General features: G+C 35.0%; 1 protein-coding gene across 4 annotated transcripts in view; it reads left to right on the top strand.

The window, feature by feature from the left end:
• Positions 1-14,810, top strand: part of PPA2 (inorganic pyrophosphatase 2) — an 84,196-nt gene that overhangs the window by 47,361 nt on the left and 22,025 nt on the right. For all 4 annotated transcript variants that reach the window (XM_027103422.1, XM_027103421.1, XM_027103424.1 and 1 more), the window contains one exon: positions 13,683-13,810. In XM_027103422.1, coding sequence (XP_026959223.1) covers positions 13,683-13,810 — 128 coding nt within the window. The remainder of the gene's footprint in view (positions 1-13,682; positions 13,811-14,810) is intronic.

Here is a 14,810-nt window from a genome sequence, read left to right as displayed (position 1 = left end):
TGCAGAGCAATAAAGATTTCTTTTGATTGGTATTAAATAAATGAAAACTATTGTCTGATGTCCTGTAATAAATATTGCCTGTGCAGTGATGTTAAAGTTTTCAAAAATTGAAAATCAGAACAATTATATTGATGTAGATACATTCTGGGATGAATAAATTACATGAGTAATAAGGGAATTATTTTAAATGAGGCAGTTGGGACTTTTTCAAAGGCCAGCATTGCACTTGTCCTGAAATTATCAGAATTTATATGTATTTCATATTTGTAGAATTTCAGCTTGCATTTAAAGAAATTTGAAAGTCAAATAAAACTATGTAGTTTCTTTTATTTTCTTTCAAGGCAGGAACAAGCACATGGAAACCAAATCTATTTGACTTAAATTTTCATGTGCTAAATAAACAATTCTAGTGCCCCTGCAATTATCATTTTAAAAATAAGCCAAATTAATAAGGTATTTAATTTCCTTACTTCCTAAAACACAAGTTAACCTTATCATTTAGGGAAAAAATAGGGCACAGCGTATTAATCTTAAGGGAAAATATTCACATTAACCTTTGTAACCGGAAAGAATGGTGTTCTCTTTGCTTTCCTTTGCGTGTATTCTTTGGCACAGAAAGGGGCCGGCATGTCACCATTGTCGTCCTAAAAGCTCTAACATTTCTGGAACAATTACTGTATGTCGAGGAACTATGCTGAGTGCTTCTTTTGGAGTATCTGTTGAATGTTTACCTAAGTTCAAGCAAGATGTGCTAGTGTTCCCTTTTTTGTTTTAGATTGGGAACCTGAGGCACTGGTGGTTGGGGGTGGGCATTGGTCAGTGACTTCCCTAAAGGCTGTGGGAGGCACTGCATCGCATTGATGCTCGGAAAAGTGTTTGTGGCCTTGGACTGTCTTGCTTTCTGGGAGCGCTGACCACTTGCTCTTCAATAGTTGAGGCATCAGTGGGATAATTATGATTAGAAGTCCCAGTAAAAGATGGCTCTTTTGATCTTCATTCCTTTGATTTCATTAATAGGTATGGCTTAATAGGCGTGGGTGGGTAGGGATGGGATGTGGGAGGAGGCAGTTGAGGAACGGGGACAAATCAAGTAAAATGTACTATAATTAAGAATAGAATTAAATTACTGGGAATCATTTGCCTCTTTTTTTAAAAAAATTAATTAATTTATTTATGGCTGTGTTGGGTCTTCGTTTCTGTGCTTGGGCTTTCTCTAGTTGTGGCAAGCAGGGGCCACTCTTCATCACAGTGCGTGGGCCTCTCACTATCGCGGCCTCTGTTGTTGCGGAGCACAGGCTCCAGACGCGTAGGCTCAGTAATTGTGGCTCACGGGCCCAGTTGCTCCGCATCATGTGGGATCCTCCCGGACCAGGGCTCGAACCTGTGTCCCCTGCATTGGCAGGCAAGCTTTCAATCACCGCGCCACCAGGGAAGCCCCATTTGCCTCTTTTTTGAACCTTGACCTCTTCCAGTGTTTTTTCAGGCTTCAGTCATATTCCTACGATGTGAAGAGTAGGAGAGGCCTAAATTCTAAAATCCTCTCTTGTATGTATTAGTTATCTGACCTTGGGAAAGTCACGTAACCTCCTTTTTTTTTTTTTAATTTCCTTTTTCCCCTCCAGCACATGTTCCCAGTACACGAATAAGCTTTTTCTTTTTTTTTTACAAATGTATTTATTTTTTATTTTTTTTATTATTTATTTATTTATTTTCGGCTGAGTTGGGTCTTTGTTACTGCACGCGGGCTGTCTCTAGTTGCTGCGCACGGGCTTCTCATTGTGGTGGCTTCTCTTGTTGCAGAGCACAGGCTCTAGGGCGTGTGGGCTTCAGTAGTTGTGGCTCGCGGGCTCAGTAGTTGTGGCTTGCAGGCTCTAGGGTGCAGGCTTAGTAGTTGTGGCTCACGGACTTAATTGCTCCGCGGCATGTGGGATCTTCCCGGACCAGGGATTGAACCTGTGTCCCCTGCATTGGCAGGCAGATTCTTAACCACTGCGCCACCAGGGAAGTCCCTCACATAACCTCTTGAAGCTTTCTTCATTTCTAAAGTTGTGGGATTGATCTTCTAATCAGTAAATGACCCCTAGAGCTTTTCTTCTCTAACTTTTGGTTGTTTTAGGAATATTTCAATCCATTATTTAGACAGGCTAAAGCCTGTTTTCTTCTAAAATAGAAAGACCTAAATTATCTTCAGAGTTAGTGCTGAATGAAACGCAGTTTAAGTTAAAGATCATGAGATAGATTTCTTGGGGACATTGGCACATTTTTAGGTACTTTAGGGAAGCTGTTAAGTGGTGGAGCTGAAACTTCAGTGAAAGTCTGGCTGACCCAAAGCCTTAGCTTTTAGCTACTTGGTTATGTGGTTCTAGTTAAAATTAGATTAGAAAACCATTTGGATTTCTGTGTTACAAGGCACCTGGATGGTTTTCATTTTACTGGTCATGTAAAATTTCTTGTGAAATGGTAAAAAATATTTATATTTTGGGAAAGAAATCTACCAAGTCTTTTCCAAGAAGTTTTTCTGATACAATACAAATAGGCTTCTATCTTTGTTTGGTTTTAACTTATTTTGAAGTATATTTCCATTTTTCATGATGTTAACATATATTTTTAGTATAGATGTTGATAAGAGTAGAATTTGTGGAAAAGGAGAATAGAGAAAGAAAAGGCAACTAAAATGAAGGATACTATTCATTAGTCTGTGTACTATTAAGCATAGATATGCAGAACAGCGTGGAAAACACGAGAACCTTTTAGGGATCCCATGTAAGTGTAGCTATTAAAGCATTTCTCTGAGCTGGAACCTCTATTTGTGATGATACAGTAAATATTATGGAACAGAACTGTTACTTCTTGTGAATGTTTATAAAATGTCATTAAAAACGTACGTTCTCACTTCCCACAGACTTTGTTTGGAGGCCGGTCTTGCACACATTTAGCTCTGTGAGAGCAGCATCTACAGCATTGGAACGAGAGCTTTGTGCATTTATGTCACTTCCTTTGGTGGCATCCCTTAGAATTGGAAACTCCTTTTTTACTTTTTTTTTACTCTCTTTGGACAGAATTTCAAACATGAGCACATTTTCTAGTATCTTTTTTTTTCTTTTAAATAATATGGGCAAGGAGATATGGCACTACATTTGTGTTACTGTTTTTTATCTAAAAATAAAAACAAAAATCCTCAGCTGATTATATGCTTTCCTTACTTCCTGTTGTGGTCTGGTGGAGATAATGCCAGTGAAAACAGCATTTTCTTTTTTTTTTTTTCCCCCTCTGGATCATTTTCATGGAAGTACAGGTGGTTCTCTATATGGGGATGTGGATAGGAAGTTAATGATGTGACTGTATATATAGTTTGATAAATATCCCTGGGTGACCCTGATGGGTTCCTCCAAGTTGAGAACCGTTCTGTTAATCTATTCTTCTTTGCTGGTTGGATAATCCAGTCTTGGAACTAGAATAATTGATAACAATTTTGATATATGTTCAGTTAGGAGATGTAATCACCTAATCAAATTTGATGATGTTCTTCTCCCCACACATACCCCTGCCACCCCATATTTAAAGGTAGCGCAGGTGACCCTTGAACAACGCGGTGGTTAGGGGCACCACCCTGGCACAGTCAGAAATCCACATGTAACTTTACAGTTGGCCCTCCATATCTGCAGTGCAGGCATCCTCAGATTCAGCCACCCATGGATCACTGGTACTGCAGTACACACATTGAAACGAATCCATGTATAAGTGGACCTGCACAGTTCAAACCCATGTTGTTCAAGGGTCAACTCTACATTGAGGTTACTCTATTCCCTTTAAGATCTTGAGCCAATTACTTAACCTCATGGAGTCCCAGTTTCCTAATTTACATAAAGGAAATAAATAATGCCTAATTTACAGGTTTTGAAGCTTCAATGACATACTATTACTGAGCCTTTAAAAGGTTTTTTTTTTGCCAGTCTAATAGATGAAAATGGTATTTTGTTTTAATTTTACATTTTTCTGCTTAATGCTTGGATGGAGCATCTTTTTCATATATTTATTGGCTAGTTGTATCTTCCCTTCTGTGAATTGCCTATGCGTGGTGCCCTCCATTTTTCTACTGAGTTGACATATTCTTTTGATATTTGGGAGTTGCTTAGATATTTTGGATATTCTTTATTATTTAGGTTGCAAATATTTTCTCCCTATCTTCAGAGAAGCTGTGTTGCCTTTTGTCTTACAGGCATTTTAAATTCTGACGTATTGCATTTTGTCAATCATTTTTATATGTGACTTTAGCATTTTGGTTCTTATGTAAGGATTCCTTACCCCATAGTCACAAAGTTGTTTTTCCTTATTTTTTTTTATTCTTTTATGTTTTAATTTTTTTACACTTGGATCTTTAATCCATGTGGAATTTATTTTTTCCATATAAATAATTTTTTCATCACCTCTTAACAGAAAAATCTTTTCTCTTCCCCCTTTTTTGAAATGTCTCCTTTATTGTATATTGCATTCTTATTTATACAGATAGTCTGCTTCTGGATTCTCTTTGGTGTCAGTGATCTTTTTCTGTGCTAGTGCCACATTATTTTAATTACAACAGCCTCATAATAAAACATATAGAAGGCAAATCCTCCTTTTGTTCTACATTTTCCAAGTTGTTTGGTTTTTTCCTAATGCACATATTCTTCTGGGCAAATTTTTGGAATTAATTGTCAGGGATTTCTGCTCTCTTTAAAATATTAACTTTTGCAATAATGAGCATGATATGTTTATATATTTCTCCAGTTATTCAGGTTTTCTTGTTTATCTTTTAGAAAACTGATGTAGATTTACTAATGAAGGTCTTACATTTTATGTTCGGTTTGTTTCTAGGTATTTAATGTTTCCACTACAAAAGCTTTGTTCAGTGTCTGGCATGTTATAGGTGCTTGGTAATTTTTTTTAAATTGATGAATAAATGAATGTATGCATATATATATTGATAAAAACTGAATGTTTTGAGCAAAGTTTGAAAATACCTTCAAAATAGTGCATTTTCACTTATTTTAAAGTGAGAAAACATTTGTACTTAAATTTTTGGCATTTTTAACAATTGTAGTTATGTTTCTTTGGAGTTACCTGTACATTGCTAAGGACAAGTATTTTTTGGTATTTGCAGTGCTGTAGGGATTCATGCATATTGTGTGTGATCAGTGTAGTTTGTTCTATTTTGTCGCTGAATAGTTTCCATTGTGTAGATACACTGCAGTTTATCCATCCACCTGTTGACAGAAATTTGGGTTTTGAGTTTGGGGCTAATACAAATAAAGCTGCTATGAACATTCAAATATATAGGTCTTTGTGTGAACCTATGTTTTCATTTCTCTTGAGGAAATAACTGAGAATAGGGTTATAGGTCAGTGGGTAATTATATGCTTAACATTGTAAGAAACCGTCAAACTTTACTGAAGTGACTTTATATACCATTTTGCATTTCCACCAGCAAGTTGTATGAGAGATCCAGTTGGTCCCAGAACCTCCATCCATTGTGCTTTGGTTTCATATTGTCTTAAACAATACAATGCCTTTTAAAAAAATTAAGAGGAAAAACACACACACACATATGTATTCTATTATATTTACCCATGTTTTGCCATTTTTTTACCCATATATTTTATTACTTCCTGAAGATCTGTAGTTTCCATCTGGTGTTATTTCCCTTCAACTTTAGCATTTTTTGTAGTGCTTTTCTTTTGGCGATGAATTCTCTCCATTTTCATTGATCTGTCTTTTCTTGTCTTTTCTTGCCTTTGTTTTGGAAGTATACTTTCACTAGATATAGAATTTTGAGTTACAGGGTTTTTTGGTAAAGATTTTCCATTTTCTTTTGGCCTGCATTGTTTTTGATAAGTCAACAGTGTGTTGTTAACTTAGTGTATAATATATTGTTTTTATTAGACTGTTTTAAAGGTTTTCTTCTCATTTTTGGATTTCAGCAATTTTTCTGTGATATGCTAAGGTGGTCTTTCCTTTATATTTATTTGTCCTCCTTAGGATATCGTGAACTTTGCAGATCTGTTAAGTTCATGTTTTTGCCACATTTGGGAAATTATTTACCGTTATATTTTCACATTGTTTTCAGGCCATATTTTCTGCCTTCATTCTGAGACTCATAACATATTTTAGACCACTTTAAAAATTATTATTATATAAATTTCAGGTGTACATCATTATAATTTGACATCTGTATTCACTACAAAGTGATCACCATGACAAGTCCAGTTGCCATCCACCACCAAACCATTGACCCTCTTCACCCGCTTCAGTCACCCCTCAACCCCTTCCCCTCTGGTAACCGTTAACCTAATCTCTGTATCTATGAGTTTGTTTTTGTTTTATTTGTTTGTTTTGTTTTGTTTAGATTCCACATGTCAGTGAAATTATACAGTATTTGTCTTTCTCCCTCTGACTTATTTACTTAGCATAATACCTTTGAGGTCCATCCATGTTGTTGCAAATGGCAGGATTTCATTCATTTTTATTTCCAAGTAGTATTATGTTTATGTTTATATATGACATCTTCTTTATCCATTCATCTGTTGATGGACACTTGAGTTGTTTCCATATCTTGGCTATTGTAAATAACGCTGCAGTGAACGTAGGGGTGTATATGTCTCTTCAAATTAGTGTTTTCATATTTTTTGGGTAAATACCCATAAGTGGATTAGCTAGATCATATGGCTTTTCTATTCTTAATTTTTTCAGAAATCTCCATACTGTTTTCCATAGTGCCTACACCAAATTACAGTCCTACCAACAGTGCACAAGGGCTCCCTTTTCTCTACATTCTCTCCAACATTTGTTATTTCTTGTCTTTTTGAGAATAGCCATTCTAACAAGTGTGAGGTGATATCTCATTGTGGCTTTGATTTGCATTTCCCTGATAATTAGTGATGTTGAACATGTTTTCATGTGCCTGTTGACCATCTGTATGTCTTCTTTGGGAAAATGTCTATTCAGATCCTCTGTCCAGTTTTGAATTGGGTTTGTTGTTGTTGTTGAGTTTTATGAGTTCTTGATATATTTTGGATATTAGCCCATTATCAGATATATGACTAGCAAATATCTTCTCCCATTCATTAGGTTGCCTTTTCATTTTGATGATGGTTTCCTTTGCTGCACAAAAAAGCTTTTTAGTTTGATGTAGTCCCATTTATTTATTTTTGCTTTTGTTTCCCTTGCCTTTGGAGTTAAATCCACAATAACATCATTAAGGCTGATGTCAGTGAGGTTACAGCCTATGTTTTCCTCTAGGAAGTTTAAGATTTCAGATGTTATATTCAAGTATTTAATCCATTTCGAGTTAATTTTTGTGTATGCTGTATTTAGACCACTCTTAATTGTCTCACAGGTCACTGAAACTCTCATGTCTTTTCAGTCTTTCTTCCTTACTGTTCTTTAGACTCCATGATTTCTATTGATCTGACTTCTACTTACCTGATTTATTTCTGCCATATCCAAGTTCTGCTATTAAATTCATGATTTTTCGTTTCAGATACTCCCTCATTTGTTTTTTGTTGTTGTTGTTTTTGATAGTTTCATAGTTTTTATTCCTCAGCTGAGATTTCCACATGTTCATGCATTGTGACTATATTTTCCTGAACGTCCTTGAACATATTCATAATAACTACTTTAAAATCCTTGTTTGTAGGGGTCCTCTCAGGATTGATTTCTTTTGATTTTCTTTTGTACCAAGAAGTTATTTATTAATAAGTAAGAGTGTGTTTTTCCTTTATTGTTTGTTTTTAATATCCAATATTTAATTATATCAAAAGTTGGGGGGACTTGGCATGGTTCTTTCTGGGTAGGCAAGAGAGTAATTTAAATTATTTAAAATATTTAATATTAATTAATTAGAATATTAATATATATTATTAATATTATATAATATAATAATATCAATAAATATCTTAAAGGTATTTATTATAGAATGTGTTAAGATTTTCTCATGATTAAAATTTCTTATTTTTTTTTGTTTTTGGTAAATAATTACTTTTAAAGTTCATTGTGTCTTTGATAAGTCTCCAGGGTAAAAATATGTCATAGGTTAGATTTGTCTCTCTCTCTCTCTCTCTCTCTCTTTCTCTCTCATATTGTTCATGGGCTGTATGTATAAAATGAGCCTTATCAACTGAATTTTTTACCTCATTTACATCATTACTGTTTGCTTATTTGGCAAAAATAGAGTATTAAAGTGTGTTTAAGTCTGAAATCTGGGTAAAATGGAAGTCTTGACAAATACCTGTGATTAGAAGCTACTCCTGGCATAAGAGAATGTATTTTTTTATAATAAATATTAGAAAGAAAGTCAATTATCAAACCTTTTTTTTTTCTTAATAGATTACAGTTTGTGATATTCAGTTACATTTTAGAAACAAGTGAATTGGTTTATACTGAAAAGAAACTTGATTACATGTTGAAAGGTATACAGTATCTCTAAAGAAAGAAAAAGATAAGTCATAAAGATTGCTTTTAAAAAGTGAAAAGTGTTATGATCCTCTCACATCTACAGAGATAAAGTGGTAGGTTTTGACTAAGATATTTTAGCTTAATTTCTCTGCTTTTATAAATTTCTAAATCAAAATTAGTTAAGACAAACTAAATTAAAATGGAGAGCTCTGGATTTTGAAAAGCCAAATTGAACTTTAAATTTTGTTTTATTGCATCATTATTTTCTGTTTTGCTTTTTACCTAGCATTTAATAAAGAAATTTACAAAATTTCCAGTGGTTTTATATAGAACTATGGTTATTTATAAATCATGTATTTTTAGTTTTAATATAAAAATTCCCTTAAGGAGACTGTATATAATCTTTGTTAATTAAACTTTCAAATTTGGAAACAGCTCTTTTATAAAGTAAATCGTGGCTGTACACTATTTGTCAGAAGTTATGACACCTTTTATGAAACTAAAAAAATAGGGTAATATATATTAGGTGACTGCATTTAGTTGTATTATAATTTAAACTGCTACTTAATGTTACAGACTAGTCCTTTTTAGCTCTTTGATACTTTAAATTTTACATAAGTCTGATCTTTACTGGGTTTTGTTGTTTTTAATTTTTTCTTTAACTGGTAATTCGTCTCAGTTCTGCTTTCTAATAATATCCAAAACTGACCATTTGTCACCACCTCCATACAACTACAATAATCAAAGCCCTCATCACATTTCGCCTCATATTGGATTTCCTGCTTCCACTTCTTCCTCTCCACGGTCTTTTCCCTACACGGCAGCTAGAATTCTTCATGCAACACATACTCTGCCCAGAATCCTGTAGTGGCTTCTCATCGCAAAGCCAAGTCCCTAGTCTGGCCCTTAGACTCCTATGTGACTGCTTCTATAATCTCATCTCCTAATACTCTTACTTCACCCTGCTCTAAACGCAGGGTTTTCTTGTCTTCCTCAAACGTTTGATGCACACTCGTACCTCAGAGTATTGATTGGCACAGTCTTCCTCCCAGAACTCCTCTTCTGCCTATGTGAATGAGCTGCTCCCACACTTCCTCTAAGAATTTACTAAAATACTTTTTGTCAGAGGCTCTCCCTGATCTCTCATATCTAAAATCCTCTTCCCCACCTCATTTGCAGATCAATCGACATGTTTAATTGTAAATTTTTACATCTTTATCTCATCTTTAACTGACCCAGGCCTACTTTGACAGCAGATTTTTTTTTTTTTTTTGCGGTACGCGGGCCTCTCACTGTTCTGGCCTCTCCCGTTGCGGAGCACAGGCTCCGGACGCGCAGGCTCAGCGGCCATGGCTCACGGGCTCAGCCGCTCCGTGGCATGTGGGATCTTCCCGGACCGGGGCACGAACCCGTGTCCCCTGCATCGGCAGGCGGACTCTTAACCACTGCGCAACCAGGGAAGCCCCGACAGCTGATATTTTTAGCAGTCTCTTTTATTGAATTCTTTTAAAAACATTCAAGTTACTTTCATAGAAACAAAATCTCATTTTTTTGTACTGATAAAGTCACTGCCTTATATAATTTTTATTAAATCTCATAATTATAACAACAGATGCAGTTGGTATGAATGTTTTGGGAATAAACATACCTGCTTGCTAAGGCTAAAACTTAACTGGTGGGAGCCAAGTGTGGGCTTCATTCTAGAGCTGTCTATCAGACTCTGCAGACAGACCACTGTGGACATCAGGCAGAATATTTACAGAAGTGGAGAGTCTTTGTTAATCGTCTGGCTAATTGATCAAGTAGATCTCGATTAAGAGAGTTTAATTGTAGTTAAAAACTGAAACCGAAATAAGCTTAGCTTGATTATATAAAAGAGCTCTTCTAGATTATTCTGACTTTTATTGTTGGATTAGTTCATCTTGAAAATAAATTATATAATTATCTCTAGTAGAAACTTTCGTATAAAATTAATTCCAAGAGTGGAAATAAATGACTACTAGAGAATTGCTGCTTTTCTTACAATAACATATATTATAAAAAAATATATCTAATGAAAAAATTCTGGAGTTAGATAATAATGATGGTTGTGCAACATTGTGGAGGTACTTAATGCCCTTGAATCAAACACTTAAAAATGGTAAATTTTATGTTATGTATATTTTCCCGCAATAAAACCAAAATAAAAATACATCTACACATAAAAACTAATATAAATAAACCTGTGGCAAATTATTAATGTGCAATATAGAAGAAAAGTCAGAATTCATGGAATTAGAGGACTTGTATTTATATAATACTAGTTCTACCATGAATGAGTTGGCAACATTTTGACAAATCTTTTACATTTTCTTTTTTTAAAAATTAATTAATTAATTAATTTTTGGCTGCATTGGGTCTTCGTTGCTGTGCACGGGCTTTCTCAAGTTGCGGCGAGCAGGGGCTACTCTTCGTTGTGGTGTGCGGGCTTCTCATTGCAGTGGCTTCTCTTGTTGCGAAGCGTGAGCTCTAGGCGCGCGGGCTTCAATTGTGGCACGCAGGCTCAGTAGTTGTGGCTCACAGGCTCTAGAGCGCAGGTCAGCAGTTGTGACTCACCGGCTGAGTTGCTCCGTGGCTTGTGGGATCTTCCTGAACCAGGGCTTGAACCCATGTCACCTGCATTGGCAGGCGGATTCTTAACCACTGCGCCACCAGGGAAGTCCCTTTTACCTTTCCTTAGCTGTAGTTTTCTTAAGTTTAATGTGAATTTACTTACTCCTCACAACTCTCAGGAGTTTTATGAGGAAGAAATGAGGTTATTTATATAAAAATCTTTTATGAACTGTGTAAGTCAGTTTATAGACTTCAGGTGGAATTTTTCATATTTTTGGTAATTCATTGAACTGACTGTTGGTATTGCATATAAGGTTTTGGCTTGAGGCATTTGCTACTATGGTTTTAAAAATATTTAAATTGCATATTTAAAATGTTTTATTTTTTTGTGAAAATGCAGCTGTTTATTCCCCAGGGTTTAATTAATTGAGAATGGAAAAGTTTAGCTTATATTTGTAGAGTTACACTTCTTATTGGCATTATTAAATGTTCAGGTTTTTTATTATTGATGTCTTTTCTTAACAGGTTCCCTTCATAACTTCTGAAGGGAAAACCTTGCCAGCTGAGGTAGATACTGGATAACTTAGTTTTTCCTTTCTTATTTGAAATCAGTGTGTTAAAAAGCAATTATCAAAAAAAAAAAAAGGGTTTATGCAGTGGAACAGGAAATGGTAGACTGGGCAAATATAATGATGTCATAAATCAGATTTAAGTAATAGAAAATTATTTATTTTGGACATTGATTAAAGTGCATTTCTGGTTGCTCACCTTCAGTGGACTAAGAGATATTTTTTTCCTCTGAGTAAGAAAACAGTGAATTGGAGGAACTCAGTTAATTTCAGAGATTTATTTTTGTAAAAATGAGATAGGATGTCGGAAGATGGTCAATAGAAAGCTCACTTTAGAAGGAAGCTCTTTTTATAAGGTAAAGAGGAAGAATAATCAGAATTTAATTAGCTGAAATCTTTATTGAATGTTCCATTTGGGGCATAACAAAGAACTCTGTACCGAGGATACAGTGTATAATATTAAAAAGATGTGATCTTAATCTTTAGAATTCACTGTTTTAAACATCTTCCATCACTTACTTAACCTGTGTTCAGTTTCAAGTGATTCTTTTTTCCCTTAGTTAGTTGTAACATTTCTGCAGTTTGCTCCAGAATTACTTTAGATAGATGTGTGGCCCATTGACATATTTTAAAATTTTAGATTTGCATGCCTTTAGGCCGCATACTCAGTCTTTTATTTGCCATAGTCTCTGCCATTTCTATGGTCTCTGCCTTAGCACACTTATTTCACTTATGTGAAACACCTGGCCTTTGGAGACATCTGTCACTCCTGCTAAACCTTTACCTAACAGGCACAAGGCAAGGATAAAAAGGAAAAGGATAATTCCTGTCTGTTCAACCCATGCCTGCAAAGTTCTTACCTTTTCCTGTCATGCCTAGTCAGTGGGGATTCCCACAAGGCTTGCATGAGCATGTCTGAAACCAAGTGATCTTTAAATTATCCCTATGCTTGGTGTCATCTCCTGGTTTTAGTTATAGCTTTCTAACGCTCCAAGTGGTGCTAAGTCTGTTTGTCATTTGCCATAATATACTGTGAATAAAGGACTATGCTAAATTTCCCTTAAGCCACAGTCTAGTGGAGAGTAAAGACTTCTAGTTTTATCTAGTTATTTCTCATACTTTTTGAAATGATATTTTTGGAAATGATACATTCGTTGGGGACCTCTTTTGGGGGAGGGGCCTATTACTAATACAGTAGTATTTCCAATTATATTTAAATGAATGTCTTCAAAATGTAATGGTTAAGGTGTTTACGTGGTAATAGAACTTAAAAGTAAATCCTATAAATCATTACTAATTTGAAATGAAAAACTCTGAACCATCCAGTTAACACTGTTTAAAATTGCCCTGACCACATTCTCTGTCTTCCTTACTCTGATTTATTTTTCTTCATCAGACTTTTCACCACTTAAATTGTGTATTTGTGTCTTTATTTGTTGTCTGTCTCTTCCTACTATGTAAGCATGTGAGCAGGGACTTGTTTCTGATTCCTGTTCTATTTCACTGCTTACAACAGTGTCGGATACATAATGAGAAACTTACTAAATATTTGGTCTAGGAGTGCATGAAACCCTTCTCATCCACCTGTAGTATGTTCTCTTCTGGGTGCTGCCCTCTCCATTCTACTGTCAGCATCCTTTGGCTTAGTACATATAAAACACGGATCCTGATGTTGTAACTCTCCCTACTCGAAGCCCCCCATTGTCCTCGGAATGACATCAGTCCTTAAGTATATCTCACTTAATCTTCTCACTTTAATACAATTTGTTGTCTATCTGCCTGTTGTTTTGTATGTTTGTTTTTTTGATTAAACCTTTGAGCTCCTTGAGGAAAAGAACTTTGTTGTCTTCATCGACTTATCCCCTACTCCTTACATGGTATCTGAAGGTGCTCAAGAAATGTTTGTAGAATGAAGGAGTAACATTTTACATGGGGAAGAAAAGGCAAGTCCGGAGGTGATACGATACATGCTGACGAGTATGCAGCTAGTGAGCAGCAGGGTTGGACTGACTCCCTCAGGCCAGTGCTCTGCCACTAATAGGAGTAGATTTTGATTTTTAACAAAACGTATTTTTGTTTCTTCACTTACAGATATTGAAGATGTTAAGAAGTACAAACCTGGTTACTTAGAAGCTACGCTTAATTGGTTCAGATTTTATAAGATACCAGAGGGAAAACCAGAAAACCAGTTTGCTTTTAATGGAGAATTCAAGAACAAGGTGAAGTTCATAATCTTTATTTTAAAATGTGCCTGTGATACCTGTACAATATTTCTTTCACTTTGGGGGATTTCATATGTGAACATTTGTATATAGTATGATAACAAAAGTGCTTTTTACTGACTTTCATATTTAAGGACATTATTTTATCATTTTTATTTTTAAAAAAGTTTTAGGAGATCTCTCTAAGTAAATCAGTAAGGCTGATAAATACCTATATGCATCTGTTTATCTGTCAGTAAATCCTTCGTCTCAGAAAATGAAGGATTTCCATGATCAGTCTAAGTCTGCAAATTGTATATGAAGAAAAGCCTTCCATTTACTTACTCCAGAGAAGGGAAAGTTACTTACCATTAATGCAGATCCAAAGGGGCTTCCCTCCTAAGTGTTCATCCTACCATGGCTGAATTAAGCTGCTTAACAATTAAGACAGCACTTGAATTCTCTTACTGTCAGAGGATTTTTCTATTAGAAAACCACAAAGTTACCAGAAAGTGGCTCTAATATGACACATATGGAGGAAATAGACCAAAGAGTTAAAGTCAAAAACATGGACTATGTCTTTTAAACTTACTGCCACTATATAAACTTCACATTATAAACCAACCTTTAAGTGGTACTAATAAAGAAAGTATGTTTTGCAGGTAAAGTAAGCCATGGTCGTGAAAACTTTAAAATTATAATAAGTATTTTGTTATACAAGAGTTTATTGCTGAACCCAGTATTTTTTAAAGGTACATTAAAAGAACACTTAAGATCTTGAGGGCTTTGTCTAGGATTTTTAAATATAAAACTATTATTTTAGACTGTAATCTCTCACAAGGAAAATTAGGAACATTTGGGGGGAAAAATATAAAGAATTTTCTGCTTTGGAAAAATAAAGCAAGTTTTCCTTAGATGGTATTACTAGATCTATATCTATTGTTGATTTTGCATTTTTAGACACTATATGAATTCATACTAAGAAAAAAAATTAGAAGATGTTGAGGCTTACTACCTT

This window comes from Aethalodelphis obliquidens, unplaced genomic scaffold (genome assembly GCF_003676395.1).
Source record: "Aethalodelphis obliquidens isolate GAN/ISIS:26980383/991018 unplaced genomic scaffold, ASM367639v1 scaffold6, whole genome shotgun sequence".
Lineage (NCBI taxonomy): Eukaryota > Metazoa > Chordata > Mammalia > Artiodactyla > Delphinidae > Aethalodelphis > Aethalodelphis obliquidens.
This window is presented reverse-complemented; position numbering and strand designations above follow the sequence as displayed.